A 19,313-nucleotide genomic window follows, 5' to 3' on the forward strand; every position below is an offset into this window, starting at 1 on the left:
GCATTGAGAACATTTTCTGGACCCATACCTCCTCAGTGAGCTCCAAAGTGCAAGCGTCCTGCTACAAATTTCTATCTTAGTGTTATAGGGTCCCTGACAAAGTAGGTTGGAGAGGGTATGGGCACAGAGGTATGCGTTTACATCTGTGGTGAAACTGTCCCTTTATTCAGCCATTTTGAGTGGATATACAGTGTAACTTAACACTCCCAATGCTTTTTCACGATACACACTCCTCCATAGGCTCATACAAGCTCTCATTGGTCTTCATCTTAATACCCATTTACTGGAAGTCCACGGTGGTGCCTACTGTTCAAGAGTGGCTGCTGAAGGTACAGGAGAATCAGCATTCAGAAGAATGGCAGCATCCATGGTTTGAATTACCAGAAAAATAACATTTGGACTTTTTGGATTGCATTTTCAAGATCTGACTTATACAAACAATTGTGGATATGAAATTCTGGTATTGTGAGTAAACGCACTTTATTACTAGTGATCTGGTGGGAGGGGGCTGGTTGATGTGGCATAACAGATTTCTTTTGATCCTCTGGCTCTTTTCCTGGCCTTCAAGCAGGGAGAATAGGGTCTAAAGACCTTGGTTTTCGTAGCTACTTATTCATTTGTTCTTTTCTGGTTAATACTTATTTTCATTCTGTTACTAGGATTTCATGCAGCGGGTTTGGGGCACATGGTCTTATGTGGGGCTCAAGAAGCTCCTGTGCACCCTTGTGTGCTTTACCAATAGACGTAGTACTCGCCTTATGCTGTTTGATGTCAATATGGACTCCTTTAGCTACAGTTGTGCTCATAAGCTTACATACTTTGGCAGAATTTATGATTTCTTGGCCATTTTTAAAGAGAATATGAATGATAACACAAAAATTTCTTTCACTCATGGTTAGTGTTTGGCTGAAGCCATTTATTATCAACTTTTACTCTTTTTAAATCATAATCACAACAGAAACTACCCAAATGACCATGATCATAAGTTTACATACCCTGTGGATTTGGCCCGATGACATGCACACATGTTGACACAAAGGGGTTTGAATGGCCATTAGAGGTAACCATCCTCACCTGTGATCTATTTGCTTGTAATTTGTGTGTTTGTATAAAAAGTCAATGAGTTTCTAGACTCCCGACAGTCTCTTGCATCTTTCATTCAGTGCTGCACTGACATTTCTGGATTCTGAGTCATGAAGAAAGCAAAAGAATTGTCAAAGGATCTGCGGGAAAAGGTAGTTGAACTGTATAAAACAGGAAAGGGATAAAAAGATATCCAAGAAATTGAGAATGCCAATCAGCAGTGTTCAAACTCTAATCAAGAAGTGGAAAATTAGGGATTCTGTTGAAACCAAACCACCGTCCGGTAGACCAAATAAAATTTTAGACATGACTGCCAAGAAAATTGTTTGGGATGCAAAGAAAAACCCACAAATAACTTCAGATGAAATACAGGACTCTCTGAAAACATGTGGTGTGGCTGTTTCAAGATGCACAATAAGGAGGCACTTGATGAAAGAAAGTAAATAAATTACTACGCAAATGCCACAAAGTACCCTGCTTACAATACTCCAAACAGCACAGAGACAAACCTCAAACCTTCTGGCACAAAGTCATTTGGAGTGATGAGACCAAAATTTAGCTTTTTGGCCACAACCTTAAACACTACATTTGGAGAGGAGTCAACAAGGCCTATGCTGAAAGGTACACCATTCCTACAGTGAAACATGGAGGTGGATCGCTGAAGTTTTAGGGATGTGTGAGCTACAAAGGCACAGGAAATTTGGTCAAAATTGTTGGCAAGATGAATGCAGTATGTTATCAAAAATTACTGGAGGAACATTTGCATTCATCATCCAGGATGCTGCGCATGGGACGTACTTGGACATTCCAACGTGACAATGATCCAAAACAAAAGGCCAAGCCGACCTGTCATTGGCTACAGCAGAATAAAGTGAAGGTTCCAGAGTAGCCATCTCAGTCTCCTCATCATTGAGCCACTCTGCGGAGAGCTCAAACATACAGTTCATGCAAGGCAGCCCAAGAACTTACATGAACTGGAGGCTTTTTGCGAAGAGTGATCGGGCAGCTTTACCATCTAAGATAAAGAGCCTCATCCACAAATGACTTCAAGATCTCATTGATATTAAAAGGGGGAAATCCATGTTATTAGGAACTGGGGCATGTAAACTTCTGATTAGGGTCATTTGGGTAGTTTCTGTTGCAATTATGATTTAAAAAGAGTAAACAGTTGACTGATAATAAATGGCTTCAGCCAAACACCACTACCCGCAAGTGAAACAAAAGTCTTTGTGTCATTCATATTCTCTGAAAAATGGCTAGAAATTATAAATTCTGCCAGGGTATGTAAACTTATGAGCACAACTGCATGTTTATAGCACCTGTTCTGGATTTGTATATCCTTTGCATGGGGTGCGTGCGGGTTTGAGCTTGCACCCTTTACTATCCGTCACATATTCTTATGTCTTTTTGCCTTTTTTCTTTGGTGGATATTAAAAATTGAAATAAAAGATTGTGCAAAAAAAAAAGTAAAAAATGGCAATTGATTTTTAAACATCCTTTTTTTTTTTTTTTTTAATTAGTGAGCGCTTGTTTGAATGTCCCAGAATTTCAGGTAAAACAAACAAAATATGTGTATGATCCTGTTAAATACAGTTATTTAAAGCTCTAATAGAATATCTAAGCAATCAGAAATTACAGTCAATATCTTTTGCGTCACTATCCCAGGACAAGTATGCAGATTAAAAGTTCTCCCTTTAATTGCTGCATATTTGTCTAAGATCACTGGCCCAAGGTATAAAGCCAATGACAGCCTGGGAACTGGCATTTTCAGAAGATCAGCAATAGTAGTCTGTATACGTCTCACGCAGGCATCCTAGGAGTTCCTACAGAAATATTTCCTGCCATTTGATAAAACATATCCTTAGTAGCTAAACTTCTAACCTGCAGCCAGATGCACAGATTGTCATGCATTCAACAAGGCTGTTTGTTGGAAAATAAATACAGAAAAAAAAAAAAAAAACTTTAAGACATGTACCAGTAACAAATAGTAGATTTACCTGCATATAACCAGTCTCTGCTGTCTTGACAGCTGTGTCCACCAAACCCTCTCGTCCAGCCATAGTATGGAAGAAAAATTCTGTAGGTGTCAGTCCTGAATAGAAGCTGTTTGCCACAAACCCCTTAGCTGATGGAAGCTGTAAACATGCAATCAGATTTGCAAGGTATTAGAATGGCTGGTGTGATGCTTTGGAAATCATTTAAGGATAAAACCTTACAAAGCTATTCCAACTATACCATTACCTTAAGGCCACTTTCACACTGGGGCCACATGTGCGTTAGCGCCAAAGCGACGCTCGATTTAGTGGCCCTCTTCACCCCCCGCTAGTGGCCGAAGAAGGGGTTAAAACCACCTGTGTTGTGGGACTTCGGAAGCGCTGCCCGTTCATTTCAATGGGCAGAGCGTTTTCTCCAAAGATGCTGCTTGCAGGACTTTTTCTAATGTCCTGCAAGTGCACCTCTGCAGCATGAAAGCACTCGGGCTTTCACATTTGGGTCGCATGGGAGGCACAGTTTTCAGGCGCTTCACAGGTGCTATTTCTGTGTGAAAGGGGTTGTAAAATCAGAGGGCAACCTGGTTCAGGAGCTGTGGCCAGCAGAGATGCACGTGTTTGCCATGTCTTTGTAGGCCTCAATGGCTTTGTCCTATATGCTTAAGTCTACTTTGAAAGGTAAATTTTCTTCTACTTGCCTGGATTTATTTTTTATATCAGCAAAGGCTTAGTAAGGGTAGTACATCTGCTGTATACGGTACAGTATTCTTAGTATAATACAACAACTTGTACACCAAAGGAAATTAAATTTAATATGGCTCAATGAAACATTAGCTTACAGCTTGGCCAATTTCATTTGTCTACTTTTACCTTAACAGTAGCAAGAAATAAGGCTGCCAGGGAACCAAAATGCCTCAATTACAAAATAGTATTGCAATTAATTTTTTTCTTCAAAGTTCAAACCTTATACCACCTCAAGAGGTGATAGACCACGAAAGAAGCAAGGGTGGCAAACACCTGAAAACAAAATGCAAATAACATGCAAAGAAAAAGCCCACAGGCACAGTACAGTGAAAAGTCACACTTCACTAACCTTTGAATGCTTCTCAAAATGTGGCAGGGATCGGTTCTCAAATCCATCAGGGACACGTGAGCCACTGATAGCCTGCTGGCCCACGCATGCAATCATCTGAGAGATGTTTATAAATGACCCTGCAAACAATCATTTAAAAGGAGGCAAATAGAAAATGATCACAGATTAAATGTTAATCATCAGGATCTTTGTTCATGCAATCATGGGTAAATTTCATATTTAATATTTTCTTTACTAAAGCGGTCTCACAATATCAAAAAAAAGCCTCCAATATCCTGGTTACCTTAGCTGACACCATACAAAAAATATGTAATTGAAAACTGACCAAGTCCTTAAAAAGGTCATGTTGCTCCAATGGGAGTCAGATGACCATTTCTTTACATTTGAGTCCTGTATATACACTACAGCTAGAACTTGGAATAATTGTCTCATCTCAGATGTGCTATGCCTGCATTTGATATGGTCATCTATATTCCGCCATAATTGAGGGACCCATGGGGGGAACCTCTTTAATTACATATTCTTGTTAGGTTTTCTAAAATTACTACTACATTTGTTATCTGAAATTACTTAATTAACGTCTTCAGCTCTGGAAGGTTCAGAACCCCCCCCCCCCCCCCCGCTCTTCAGGAAGAGACATTTGTGATACGGCACTGCGGTTTTTTAACTGACAATTGCAGTTGTGCGACACTGCACCCAGATAAAATTGATGTCATTTTTTCCCCACAGAGCTTTCTTTTGGTGGCATTTGATCACCTCTGCAGTATTCATTAGAGAACAACCAACAAATTTAGAAGAAAAAAAAAAAAACCTCTCTGTATGTATGATACACACACACCTAGAGATAGAGATAGAGATATATATATATATATATATATATATATATATATATATATATATATATATATATATATATATCTTTCTTCTCTAAAACACATCCAATAAAATCTAATTTCTTCATCAATTTAGGCCAATATGTATTCTGCTACATATCTTTTGTAAAAAAAAAAAATAAAAAAATCCCATTAAGTGAATATTGATTGGTTTGCGCAAAAGTTAGGGTCTACAAACTATGGGATATTTTTAATTTTCTTTACTAGTAATAGCAGCAATCTGTAACTTAAAGCAGAACTGCGATATTGCGACGGACAAATCGGACACCTGACACTTTTGGGGACCAGTGATATTTTTGCAGTGATCAGTGCTAAAAATATTCACCGTCACTGTACTGACACTTGCAGGGAAGGGGTTAACATCAGGGGCGATCAAAGGGTTAAGGGTGTGCCTAGAGAGCGTTTACCAACTGTGGGGGAGGTGCCTTTACTACTTAAAGACATGGATCGGGCCACAGTATAAACAAACAAACTTGCAAAACTGAACAGAATTGACCTTTATTTCCCATATTTATGTTGCACCAACATAATATGCAACATGTCTGACTGCCATAGCAGAACTTGTAATGGAATGCCCTTATATCACAGTGACCCAACAAACAATCCTTTACAAATACCATAAGCCACAAAACACAGGACCACTCCAAACTACTACACGATGGTGAACACATTTACAGTATGTACCAGGAAGCCAACAGCTACAGAATATTATATATATATATATATATATATATATATATATATATATATATATATATATATATATATATATATAGCAGCAGACATCAGCAAATTAAAGTGCATAATCCTCCACAGAAAATGGCAATGTTTTGAGCCACTAAAACTAATTTTCAAGCATGCTTGATGAAGAGCCAAATTATGTCAAAATGTTGTCATTTTCTATGGAGGATTATGCACTTTAATTTGCTGATGTCTGTTTGTTTTGCACTTTAATAAGAGGGATTATATGGACTGAAAATTTTGATATACACATGCAGGCAAAGTTTTTGCTACATGTTACATTATAGTTAGTTACTTAACCTAAATTGCTTGATTTTTCTTTATTTTTTTCCTACATTAAAAATAAATAAGTAATGTGGAGAAAACATAACAAGTTAGCTTTTCTAGTTCTGAGCTCCATAAGCATATGAGAGTGGACATCCCTCTGCCCTTCACATGCTGACCTAAAGCATGAACGTACCTTTGGATCCACACAAGGCCATGATAAGTGGACTGTTGCTCTTATCCAGTTCTCTCAAACAGGCACTTCCCGCATGGTCTCTGATTACCGACAGCTCACGTAAAATCAAAGCCTTTGGAAAAAAAAGTCAGTAGAACCAAATTCTTAAATTTAAAATGAATAAAGTGCAATTACTGGTTAAAGCTGCCATTTCATAAACCCAATTAGTCACACACCAACATACCTGGTTATGCAGCCTCCAATATTTGACTAGAGCTACATACTACTACCCAATAAACATAGTACTATTAAAGAAAAAAAACAAAAAAACAGAAATGCAATACTGAAGTCTGTTAAATGTATGTTTGATTAGTTTATGCTTCTACAATAAGCTTGGTACTGCTGATTCTAGCCTCCAATAGAGTCGCACACACAAAGGGGAGACAGCTCAGTAGGGCAACGCGGACACAGGGACAGACCACTGTTGCCCCTTTACTGTTTAAGTGCCTGATCAATGATCTTCATGGCAAGGTTACCAATTATCACTTTACCAAAAAAAAAAAAAAAAAAAAAAAAAAAAAGTCACTTGTTAAATTACACAGCTATGGTAAAGTGATTGGGTTTAGAGCCACTTTAAATACATTTAGCGGTCACTAACTTTAACAATTATAACTTATTACCAAATGGTGATCTACTAAATGGCCTGATAAAATTTGGGACAGGCAACAAATTATCTGCAGTGAGAAAAATTAAGGTGCAAGAGAATAGAAAGTTTATATAGAGAACTATAAAAAAAAAAAAAAAAAAAAAAAAATGAACCAACGATTTTACATTAATAGACCAAAAGAGGGTCAAATAAATTACAACTAGAGAACCATGTCTGTTCTACAGGGATATATTTACCACTAAAATAAATAGAGTATAAGTAGCTGTTACCTCTAGAGTTTCCTCTGCACTGCAGCCAGGCTGCTGCTGGAGTTTGCCAGTGTTTAGAGCCTCAATGTATTCATCACACTTCTTGTAGCCGGCATCTAAAAGATCCTGTTTAGCTTTTAACAGACCTTGACCTGGAGTGACATCTCCAATTCCAATAGAGAAGCCTCGATTTGCTGCATCAAAAACCAAGAATAAAATTAGATTTTTGTGCTCACCTTTAAATTATTTTCTTTAATTCTTTAAAATCTGTTGACAACCCTGATGCTCAAGCCCAAAGAAACCCAACATAGTAGAGAGCACCGAACCATGAACTAAGAGGGGAAAATCTGGTCAATCTGAACCCAACAGAAGGGTGGAACAGACAATCTTCCAACAGGAAAAAAAAAAATCTGACGTGGTTAATAAGGGAATGAGAGTTTTTGCAGAAAATAGGCACCAGAGAAAGAAAGAATCAAGTTATTATGTAATGTCCTTGTAAAAGGAAGATGAAATCAAGTAAAGAAGCCCTAAGCCTCTACTCACCAGATCCAATAAGGATAAGCAACAAGGAATTCCATTTCTAGAATTGTCAGAACAAACACTTTACCAAGGCAAGACCCGAGAATGACTAAAATCCACAAAACCTAGGTCAGTTTGTGTGTTTCTTAAAGTGGTTGTAAACCCTTTTTAAAAAATCCTGAAAAAAAAAAAAAATCCTGCAAGACAAAGACATAATGAGCTAGTATGCATAGCATACTAGCTCATTATGAATAATTTACCTGAGAACGAAGCCCCCGAAGAGGTCCTCCGTCTTCCTCTTCGCCGTCTTCCTCTTCACCGCTGCCATGGATCCCGCTGTGATTCCCCGGAGCCGCGATGACGTCACTCCCGCACATGCGCCGTAGACAGCGGTGGCTGTCTTCGGGCAAATATCTCCTAAACCGTATAGGTTTAGGAAATATTTCTTGGACCTACAGATAAGCCTTAATCTAGGCTTACCTGTAGGTCAAAGTTGGTTGTAAGGGTTTACAACCACTTTAAACCTCTCAGGGCAGATTCTAAAATACAGCCCACACCTTAAAGTTCCAGAAAGTATAAGTTTATTGCAACTTTGATAAATGTACATATACTGTATATGCACAAACTTCACTTTATAGGATCTTGATTTGTGCCAGTTGTGCACCTTTGTCTTAAATGGATGTTCTAAAAATGCCCTTGAAAATTAGCTATCTATATATCCCACTGATGGATGGAACATGTGCGTTCTAGTTTGTAACCTGTAAAAATCAATAACATACAAAAAACAAACAAAACCACACACCTTGGAAGGGGTATGAAGTAACTCCTGATTCCACCTAGAAAACCCAGAATGTGATCCCACAAAGTCAGCATGGGTAAATTCTTATGGTGAATACGAATTAACCCAACAATGGTATGCAGGATATGGAAGACCTACCCATAAAACTAGTGAGGAGGACTATAACCCTAAAAAGGTGCTGAGGGGCAAATCTCAACACATTCATACCAGTCCAGAAAGCCACCCTTGGAGTGAAACCTAAAAAGAGAACTTGCTGATAAAATCCTGTCTATGCTCTACCTGAAAGATATAAGGGATAATAGTGCTTGGATGCAACAAAGAAGCAGAAATCAACAAGGTACAGTAGTCCTATCAAGGCAGTGAAGGCTATTTTATTGCGTAAAGCCAAAACAGAGAAGAACATCAGAAGAGCCTTCCTCAATCGCTGTCAGAGGATACACCTGCAGCAGGAAACTAGTTTGTTTTGTCTGCAGACAGCCAGGGTGTCACAGCAATTTCCCAAGATGCTTCTGCTCTGCAAGGCAGGATTGGAAACACACCTTGGTGCTCCAAACCCGGAGGGCAGAAATTTATCAAGAACAATAATTTAAGGTATCACTGTGGACAGGGCTAGGCTGTTTGCAACAGGAACCAAACTAGCTCAACGTTCACAAGTACTCCAGTTCCTCCTTGGTGATGAAAACACCAGCACCCAGATGTTGTCCAAATAAGAAGGCCTGATCAGAGAGGGATCCTGCAAATGTGCAGAAGGAACCAACTGCAAATCCAGAATGTGGCCCAGGAGACAATTATTCGAATGGAGGAACCTCCTGGATATAGGGAAAAAAAATAAAAAATCCTTATTGTCTGTATGATTAGACAAGGAACCACCTAATCTTTCAGGGCAGACACAGTCTGCTCAGAAGCTAGACCCACAACTGCAGAGTAATGCCCCATACACACAGTTGGACATTCCGACCACAAAATCCGTCAGATTTTTTCCGATTTTTTGGCCGAAACTCATCTTACATACACACGGTCGCACAAACTTGTCGGAAAATCTGATAGTTCGGAACGAGGCGACATACAAAACATACGACGGGACTACATAGAGTCCAGTAGCCAATAGCTTTCGTCTCCAAATTTTTTCTGAGCATGCGTGGCACTTTGTCCATCAGAATTCTCTACACACGATAGGATTTTGTTGTCGGAAAATTTTAGATCCAGCTCTCAAAACTTTTTCCGTCAGAAATTCCGACAGAAAGTCCGATAGAGCCCACACACGATCGGATTTTCCGACAACTTAAACCAATCAGACTTTTTCCTTTCGGAATTTCCAACCATGTGTATGGGGCTTTAAGAAGCTGAGGTCAACCAAGAAGGAATGGGAAAAAAAATGTGTCAGATTTTCCAACGAAAATTGAGAGATGGGTAAATCCCGGGCTAATATGTCAGAGGGTGCATGAGAACAAATATGCCGTAGACCCCTCTGCCAAAAAATTGTTCTGGCTAATGTTATCTGCATGTGATAGGCAAATTGACACCTGACAAGACCCGACTCTTGCAGTCAATTAGCCCATCATAGAATGCAATTGGGATGGGCTCTAGATTCAACACCCTGGGGAATACTGGCTGTGCAGGCGTGATACATATAGTTACATAGTTGGTCTGTTTGAAAAAAAAAAGACACAAGTCCATCTAGTAGATATAGCAGAATCTACAGCAAGAAAAGACTGAGCAACATAGCAGTGACATCACTAACCTCAATCCAAATCTCCTGAGACTAGCAGTCAGAGGCAGGAAGGCCTTAGATGTCACACTGCAGATATATAAAGTTATGAGGCTATAGAACATGAGTGCCTAGCATCTCGCATACCAGGAATTCAAGAAAAAAAAAATGTTTTCAGGGTACTGCTTAGGCAAAATTAATATTTGTAGATGTTTCCTATAATATAGAAAATCTTAACTTTTAAAAAGTGGATTTCCAGTCATTTATTAACCACTTACGGACTGCTGCACGCCGATGTACGTCCCCTACTTTGAGGACGGATATCGTTTTTATGGAAGCAGCTGGCTGCCATAACCCCAGTATCCCTGTGTTTGGCCGGCAGTCCAGTACAAGATAAAAGTGGTCTCTGCGACGGATGCGCAGCAAGATCACTTTTATCCGCGGCGGGAGAGGAGCACCCCCCGTCCCCCAGCCGCGATCCGGTGCCCTCCGCTGCTTACCAAAGCTGTCGGCAGCAGCTGGGGAAATCGAATCCTTCCTGTAGCTGTGCATGGAGACGAGTGAGGGGAAGATGGGCCCCCACCCGTCTCCATGACACTGCAGGGCGGAAGTAACATCAAAACGTTCACTTTCCGCCCATAGCTCTTAAAAGGGCAATTCTTTTTTTTTTTTTTTTTTTTATTATTGCATTTTAGTGTAAATATGAGATCTGAGGTTTTTATGACCCCAGATCTCATATTTAAGAGGTCCCATCATGCTTTTTTTTCTATTACAAGGGATGTTTACATTCCTTGTAATAGGAATAAAAGTGTCAATTTTTTTTTAAAACCGTGTAAAAATAAAAAAGGTAAAATAAATAAGAAAAAAAAATATAAAATGTGCCCCGTCCCACCGAGCTCGTGCGCAGAAGCGAAGGCATACTGCGAGTAGCGCCCGTATATGAAAATGGTGTTCAACCCACACATGTGAGGTGTTGCCACAATCGGTAGAGTGAGAGCAATAATTCTAGCCTTAGCCCTCCTCCATAACACAAAGCATGCAACCCGCAGAATTTTTTAAATGTCACCTATGGAGATTTTTAAGGGTAAAAATTTGATGCCATTCCATGAGCGGGCGCAATTAAGAAGCGTGACATGTTGGGTATCAATTTACTCAACGTAACATTATCTTTCACAATATAAAAAAGAAAAATAGTTACTTTACTATGGGCTAACTTTACTGTTGTCTTATTTTTTAATTCAGAAAAGTGTAAGTTTTCAAAAAAGTGTGCTTGTAAGACCGCTGCACAAATACAGGTGTGAAAGAAAGTACTGCAACGACCGCCATTTTATTTCCTAGGGTATTAGGGGAAAAAAAAAAAAAAAAGAAGTATAATAATGTTTGAAGGTTCCAAGTAATTTTCTATCAAAAAAAATAAATAAAAAGTTCCTAACTTGTAAACACCACATCTAAAAAAGAGGCCCGGTCTTAAAGTGGTAAAAAGTCAGCAGCTACAAAAATTGTAATACACAGCCACTCACCTGTCCCACGGTCCAGCGTTGTACTCACCGCAGCCATGTTCTCCACGTGTCCTCCCACGGCAGTGCCGGCATCTCTGCCATGGGCACCCGGCTGTGACAGCTTACGACTTCACAGCTGGGTGCCCACTGCGCATGCACGAGCGACGTTCTGTGATTGGCACCAAAATCTTCTAGGGCCTGTCATATGTCCCAGACAACTTCAGGAGGGAGAGCTTCTGCTTCCAGTCACCTAGGCGAACGGAAGTGGGAGCTGGTACATGTCAAATTTGGGGTACCTGCCACCCCTCCTCCCCTAAAAGCTTTGTTTCACAAACAGGCGCTATGGAGAAGGCCTTAAAGTGGAACTTGCACTTTAAGTTCTAACTAAGGGGAAAGGTGAATAACCCTAAAAGGCAACTTGAAAAATTACAAAGTTCAAAATGATCAGCAATGATATCTGGCAAGACAGAACGGGTTTTCATACAAACAGCTGTTCTGTTTAAGCACCTAAATACCAGGCACTCCCCCCCCCCCCCTTCCTGCCCAGGCCATTTTTCAGTGCTGTCGTACTTTAAATGACAATTGCATGGCCATGCAACACTGTACCCAAATTCATTTTTAATCATTTTCTTCATACAGAGCTTTCTTTTGGTGGCATTTAATCACTGCTGGGTTTTTCAAATTCTTTACAATTTTTGTTTACCAAAAAGGTTTTAGATTCCGTCAGTAAATAAGTAATTTTTCTCCATCACTGTTGTGTGCTGATAAGGCTGCACTGATGAGGCGGCACTTATGGGCACCAATGGGAGGGCACTGATAGGCGACATTTAGGCAGGCACTAAAAGGCAGCATTGACTGGCTTACTTATGGGCACTGCGGGCTTTATTGTAATCAGGGCACTGATTACCAATGCCCTGATTACCTGCCTAGGTGTCCCCTGTGAGGAGATGCCGCTGATTGGCTCTGCTCTACACACACACACACACACACACACACACACACACACACACACAGTGCAAGGCGATGAGAGCCGATTACCGGCACTTCCGCATTTACATGTGTCCGCATGCGATTGGACACAGCCGAACACATGGTTAAAAATCTACGTCATCGGCTCTTTACAGAGATTGGGGTCGCACCATGTCCTAGGATCACTGCGTGAAGACGGTCCCCGCAGGAGACAACGTTCTGGGACGACGACATACGACGTCCACCCAGAACGAGAGCCGCACCACTCCTCTGTCATTTGACGGTAGGTGGGTGGCAAGTGGTTAAAAGAAATTTGCAAACCATGCACATAACCATAACTCTAAGGACTACATGTCACACCTCTAACAATAGTTTTATCTACTGAACAATAACCTACTTTTCAGTCAAAAACTACAGGTATGCATCACTTACAAAGATAAACAGGTGCCAATCTTGCAAGACGTGACATAGCATTGGCAGCCTCAAGCTGTCCCCAGTCTCGCAGAAGTATGTAGAAAATATTATTCTTTGAGCCAGAACCCAGCGTTCCTTTGTCCATGCTTCCACACATTAGCTCGCTGTTCTGAATTGTAACATCTGTAGAAAAAAAAAGTATCAGATTAATGAACAAATAACTTTGCATTACCCTTTTTAGAAAGGTTAAAATATTGCACAAGATTTCTTTAGCTACAGGAAGAATGATTCTGGAAAAAGACTAACGGCCCAAACACACGATCCGAATATCGTACGAAAAACGGTCATCTGAGGAAGGTCAGATCGTGTGTACACTACTTTCGACAGCCGATCACGACCGTTCATCCGATATTATTCGATCTGACATGCACTGAAATTTTCCTAGTACGATTTTCGTTTAGTCAGTACAGTGGTCGTCCGAAAATACAATACAAAAATACATTACAACACATGACATCACTTCCCATTTTTTTTTTCTATCGTACAAGAATTTGTGACTTTATTTAGCTATTCAATTTCTACTTGTGATTATTAACTGAAAACGGTCGTACGATATTCGGATTGTGTGTAACGGGGCATAAAGGAACACTAGAGCTACAGGAGAACATAAGTACTGAAATTAGAACTAGGGCACTAAACAGAAGAGGGGGAACAGTATAACTGTATAAAAGGCACTTTTAACACTGCATTAAAAACTTAAAACAAAAATTCAGTAAATTGCAACTAATCAATTCTTAGATGTGACTTTTTTTCTTTCCTGGTGATTTGGCCAGTAATCTGTTATTTTTCAACTTACTTTAACAGACCAAGCTGTCCAGACAAAGTAGCCATTATAAGGTTGAGAAACCATTTAAAATGGCAGGTGTGCTTTCAATGGTCAGTGTTTATTTAAGTAGAACTAAAGGGGTTAAACTTACCTTTCCAACGCTTCCTTGCCGGCGTCTTCTTCTGAGTGCAGATTTTCAGCAATTTTCATTGGCTGGCGCGGGATTGTCAGTCACCCCAGCACATGCAAAGACCAGCCCAGCACTGTAAGCCGAGCTGGGCATGTAGTTTAAAAGTCTGCCTCTTTGCTGCTTGTGAGAGCATTACTTCAGTTCTGCTTTAATGTAAAACCTTTAGGGCCAGGTCACACAAGATGCAGTTCTGTGCAGTTCCATTTTTTCTGCACCAATACAGTCAGTTCCGGTCAGTTTCTGCACCGGAAACTGACCAGAAACTGACTGCATGGTGTGAACAAGAGCCATAGGAATACATGCAACACTGTGCATGCATTTTTAGTGCACTTTTTTTCTGCACGAAACTGAATGGAACTGCGTCTGGTGTGAACTGGCCCTTACCCCAAAAGAAAAGAAAACCATTTTCTGTTAGGCCCCTTTCACACATGCGGATGATATGTCCGTATTTCATCCATCCGTTTGCGGATGAAATACGGACATACATTCATCCCTATGGGATAGCGGGTGTCTGCGGATGAACATCCGCAGACACCTGATTTCCACCGCCTCCGCAACAGTCCGATTCTGCAGACGGAGGAAAATCCTATTTTTCTATCCGTCTGCAGAGCGGATCGGATGAACACGGACACACGGTCCGTGCTCATCCGATCCCCATAGAGGAGAGCGGAGAGCTGACAGGGCGGTCCCTGCACAGTGTGCAGAGACCGCCCTGTCCGCAGCCGGCTCAGCGGGGACAACGGAGCGATCCCCGCTGAGCAAGCGGATCATCACGGGGCGGATCATTACTGATCCGCCCCGTGTGAAAGAGGCCTTACTGCCTGTAAAGTGTTCGCTGGAGCTCAGATTCAATTTGTTAGTCAAGTCCAGGTAAATCTGCTAGTCTAACACTGCCCTCCCTTCAGACTGACAATGCTGCTTTACTACTTCATCCAGAATTCAAACACCCTTAAACAAGAAGTGTTACTGGCAGGATCACCAGGTGAAATATATGAAAAAAGCCTAAGAAAAGAAAAGAAAATGAATGCAGCCACAACATTGAAGGATTGGCAAGTTGACATATATTACATCTTTGTTTTGGGGTTTAATAACACTTTAACATATTGAGCACAAATTAAATAAACACTCCACAAGCAAACTACGGTATCTGTTAACAATCTTAGGCCCCTTTCACACATGCGGATGATATGTCCGTATTTCATCCATCCGTTTGCGGATGAAAAACGGGCATACATTCATCCCTATGGGATAGCGGGTGTCTGCGGATGAACATCCGCAGACACCCGATTTCCTCCGCAACAGTCCGATTCTGCAGACGGAGGAAAATCCTATTTTTCTATCCGTCTGCAGAGCGGATCGGATGAACACGGACACACGGTCCGTGCTCATCCGATCCCCATAGAGGAGAGCAGAGAGCTGACAGGGCGGTCCCCGCACCGTGTGCGGAGACCGCCCTGTCCGCTGCCGGCTCAGCGGGGACAATGGAGCGATCCCCGCTGAGCGAGCGGATCATCACGGGGCGGATCATTACTGATCTGCCCCATGTGAAAGAGGCCTTACTCTAACACTGGCAGCTTACAACTACTATCAATACTGCTGGCTCCTGCTTTCGGTGCTCTTTTGATTACTCACAGGAAAGGGTTAACAGTGGACAGTACAGTTTCCAAACAAGTCTTTGAGCTTGGAAAAGGGAGGAGAGGGGAGTGGTTTGTCATTATGTGCTACAGGGCTGTGTGTTTCTACTGATGCAGTGTAAATAGACACAACTCTTGTCCATGCATGCAAGGGTGGCGCCATAGGATGCTGTAAAAGAAAGGATCTACCCTGAAACAGGAATCCTGGGGTGACCGTCATGGCACCAGTCTAAATTGGAACACTGGCATGGATTAAAATATAATGAAGCTACTTGCTTGGTAAGTTATTCCAGCGTTTCTAAACTGGTCTGCTGTAGCACCTTGGACTGCCAAGGCAAAAGGACAAAATTTGCCTGTACATTCTGATCCCAGTGTGTTCCGTCATAACTGACGGGGGGGAAGAAAGCACAGCACGCATCACGCTGTAATGCTAGGGGGCCGCATGACGTCCCTGTTGCCTGGTTACTGCCCCATCGCGCATGTGCTATCGGAGATTGCCGTTGTAATACAACTAATCCTTTTCCCTGCACTGGCGCTGATCGATATTTAGATTGTGCAATTCATATTTATGTTCCCTAGCAACGGACCCGTACTTATAGTGACTCAGAATCCACACTACCAAATCCTTAATGACAAAACACAGGTAGTGTCAGTGTGTTTTTTTGGTAACCCCTTCTTTACATATATTTTTTTTTGTATCAGTTTTAATTAAGCTAACCTTTTGAGTCTTTTTTGGTGGGATTTGTGACATCATACCTATCTGGAGATGGGAGGAGCTTTGGTTTTCTTTATTCAATTTGGCACCACACTGTTATCCCACCTTTATCACATGTCAGACGAAGGACTCCGAAACGTTGCAGCTTTCTTGTGTTGTGATCATGCAATAAACCATTTGGACGCCACTTTGTGCCAATCCTTGGTGTGCTGGAAAATATCTACATTGTGACTTGAACCAGTATCCAGCTAGTTGTTGCTGTAGCACCCAAAGCTAAAGAGCTTATACCAGGAATGTGTGCGATGGGAAAATGAAGTACATGTGCAAAATATCTTCACACACAAAAATGTGCTGCCTTTTGCAGATGCATGCAGGTGCCATTATTTCTTAAAAGGGTTGTAAAGGTTCATTTTTTTTATTTTCTAAATAGGTTCCTTTAAGCTAGTGCATTGTTATTTCACTTACCTTTTCCTTTGAGTTCCCTTCTAAATGTTTTTTTACTTTTTTTCTATAATAAATATCCCCAAAAATGTTTTTAAAAAACACATTTCTTTGGATGATGGTGTGAAGTTTACTGAGGAGAAACAGGAAGTGAGAAATTCAGACAAAGAAAAAAAAAAAAATTTTCTTCTAAATTGACGCTCTTTTTGTTTAAAGGCGCACAAAAAATAAAAACCGCAAATATGATCAAATGCCACCAAAAGAAAGCTATTTGTGGGGGGGGGAAAAGGGGGAAAAAAAAGGGGAAAATGTTTGGGTACAACATCACACGACCGCACAATTGTCAGTTCAAGCGATGTGATGCTAAATTGTAAAAAGTGCTCTGGTCAGGAAGGGGGTAAAATCTTCTGGGGCTGAAGTGGTAAAACACAGACAGGGGGGTACTTACAAAGGACAGCTTTTTTTTTTCAATTCATATAAAACCTTCATCCATAAAAAGATGGATAAAGAACAGTTGCATTAACTGCTTAAAAATGGTGGTCTTTGTTTGACTTTCATTTTCCATCTAACACCCAGACTGACAGTGCTACTGTCCAAAGGCATCGCCGGTGCTCCTCCAGTGGAGTGGGGACACCAAGAAAAGAAGTGCCTTACTGGCAGTATCACCAGCTGAAAATAAAGCTAAGAAATCTGCAATATATTACATTTTTGTGGGGTTTTATACCACTTTGAAGTGATTGTAAAGGTAATTTAGTTTTTTTAAATAACAAACCTCTATATTTACATGCTCTGTACAACGGAATTGCACATAGCAGTTGTGAACCTCTTTGAGTCCCCCGTCAGCGCTCCTAGCCCCTACCCCTCTGTCCAGTGCTACAATGGGAAGCAGATTGCCATGGGGCCACGTTACTGCGTCCATCGACAAACAGCGGACTTTGGCCCTGCCCCTGCATTACTGGCTTTGATTGACAACACTGGGAGCCAATGGCACCCAGTGCCATAGCAGTCAGTGAGGCCCAGAAGTGAGGGCTGAGAAAAGCTGCAGACGTACACGGCGCTGGATCTAATGAGGGCTCAGGTAAGTAAAAAAGGTGACAGGGGTGAGGGGGATGCTGACACCTAAACATTTTTTTACCTTAATACAAGGAATGCATTAAGGTAAAAAACGTCTAGGCTTTACAAATCACTTTAAGCTAGCCTTGTTGCTTCAAAATCCTTATCTTTTTCTTAAAATTGTACAATTTCTCAGTTTTAATCATTGGATAGGTTTTCTATTTTCTACTGTAAATAAAAGAGGACAGTATGAGATTTGCAAATCATTGCATTGTTTTTATGTAGATTTTACACGGCGCTCCAACTTGTTTGGAATTGGGGTTGTAAAATAAATATACAGCGTCATCATCCATATACACAAAGATTAGGGATAATGTACATTTAACGGTGTGTGTTTAGTATCACGTAAATGCGTAATCCTGTTGACCCTGAAAGTGAAGTATACTTAATACAGCTTCCTCTGATGGTGTGGCAACGATGCTGCACTGGTCATGAATTTGTATTCATGTAGGCTTTGCCTGTTTGCACTACAGCAGGATGACAATCAGAGCCTGACTACACCGAGTCATTGCACATTGTTTGATTATCAGCACTGACTGATGCGGAAAGCCTCTCAGTGTAAGCTGCAGTGTCTGGGAGAGCAGGGTAAGGAATACAAATGAAGGAGGAGGATTTGGCTCTGTCAGGGAAGATAAAGGAGGGTTTGGGTATTTACAAGGCTTATAGATCACATAGTAACTATTTAACACTACTGTCATTACGGTCTACTGCCAAAGTAGTGTTGTTAACCCCAACAAGAAAGCTGTACCACACAGAACACTTACAAGAATCATTGTGGCACAGATCTTCCCCTTTTCCACAGTACTGCTTGCCCTTGGTCCTTAGGTTGGCACGGACTGGATTGTCTGCACTTGGTTGCAAAATAATGCTGAAGATCTGCTTTCCAGTCCACAGAACAACAGGCTGGGGAAAGAAAAGAAAATTATTAAGTAAAAATTGCTGAAGCCATAAATAAAATCCTAATTTGTCAGACCCCAAGACCACGAGGGATTATATATATATACCTTCAGAATAGATGGATGTGGAAGGCGAGCTTTAATTTTCTCATCTTTTCCCACCAGAATAGATGCAATGATCTGACATGCTTTGGCACGGTCAAAAAATGTGTCTTTGAGCGTAAGGAGATAGGCAGCTAAAAAAGAAAAAAAAAAACATTTAGAAAAGAAAAAAGGCAATTGTTATAAAAAAGATAGACAGATACAGTATAGAGTCACTAAACTCAATGTAAGCCACCCAACAGGATATAAAAATGGTAAGCACTATAAATTCCAACTTTCTAAAGCTTGTGATGTTTTGTGCATAATTTTTGTTGAGCCTGGAAACATTTTACT

The 19,313-nt window shown here is 40.8% G+C and overlaps 1 protein-coding gene across 2 annotated transcripts in view; it reads right to left on the minus strand.

Moving 5' to 3' along the window:
• Positions 1-19,313, minus strand: part of POLR3A (RNA polymerase III subunit A) — a 113,915-nt gene that overhangs the window by 39,701 nt on the left and 54,901 nt on the right. For both annotated transcript variants that reach the window (XM_077453972.1, XM_077453971.1), the window contains exons 13-19: positions 18,987-19,114; positions 18,747-18,885; positions 13,082-13,246; positions 7,177-7,349; positions 6,262-6,373; positions 4,168-4,286; positions 3,081-3,218 (exon numbers count right to left, since the gene is read on the minus strand). In XM_077453972.1, coding sequence (XP_077310098.1) covers positions 3,081-3,218; positions 4,168-4,286; positions 6,262-6,373; positions 7,177-7,349; positions 13,082-13,246; positions 18,747-18,885; positions 18,987-19,114 — 974 coding nt within the window. The remainder of the gene's footprint in view (positions 1-3,080; positions 3,219-4,167; positions 4,287-6,261; positions 6,374-7,176; positions 7,350-13,081; positions 13,247-18,746; positions 18,886-18,986; positions 19,115-19,313) is intronic.

Source organism: Lithobates pipiens, unplaced genomic scaffold (genome assembly GCF_037356315.1).
Source record: "Lithobates pipiens isolate NorthernLeopardFrog02 unplaced genomic scaffold, aLitPip1_a1.2 Scaffold_25, whole genome shotgun sequence".
Classification (NCBI taxonomy): Eukaryota; Metazoa; Chordata; class Amphibia; order Anura; family Ranidae; genus Lithobates; species Lithobates pipiens.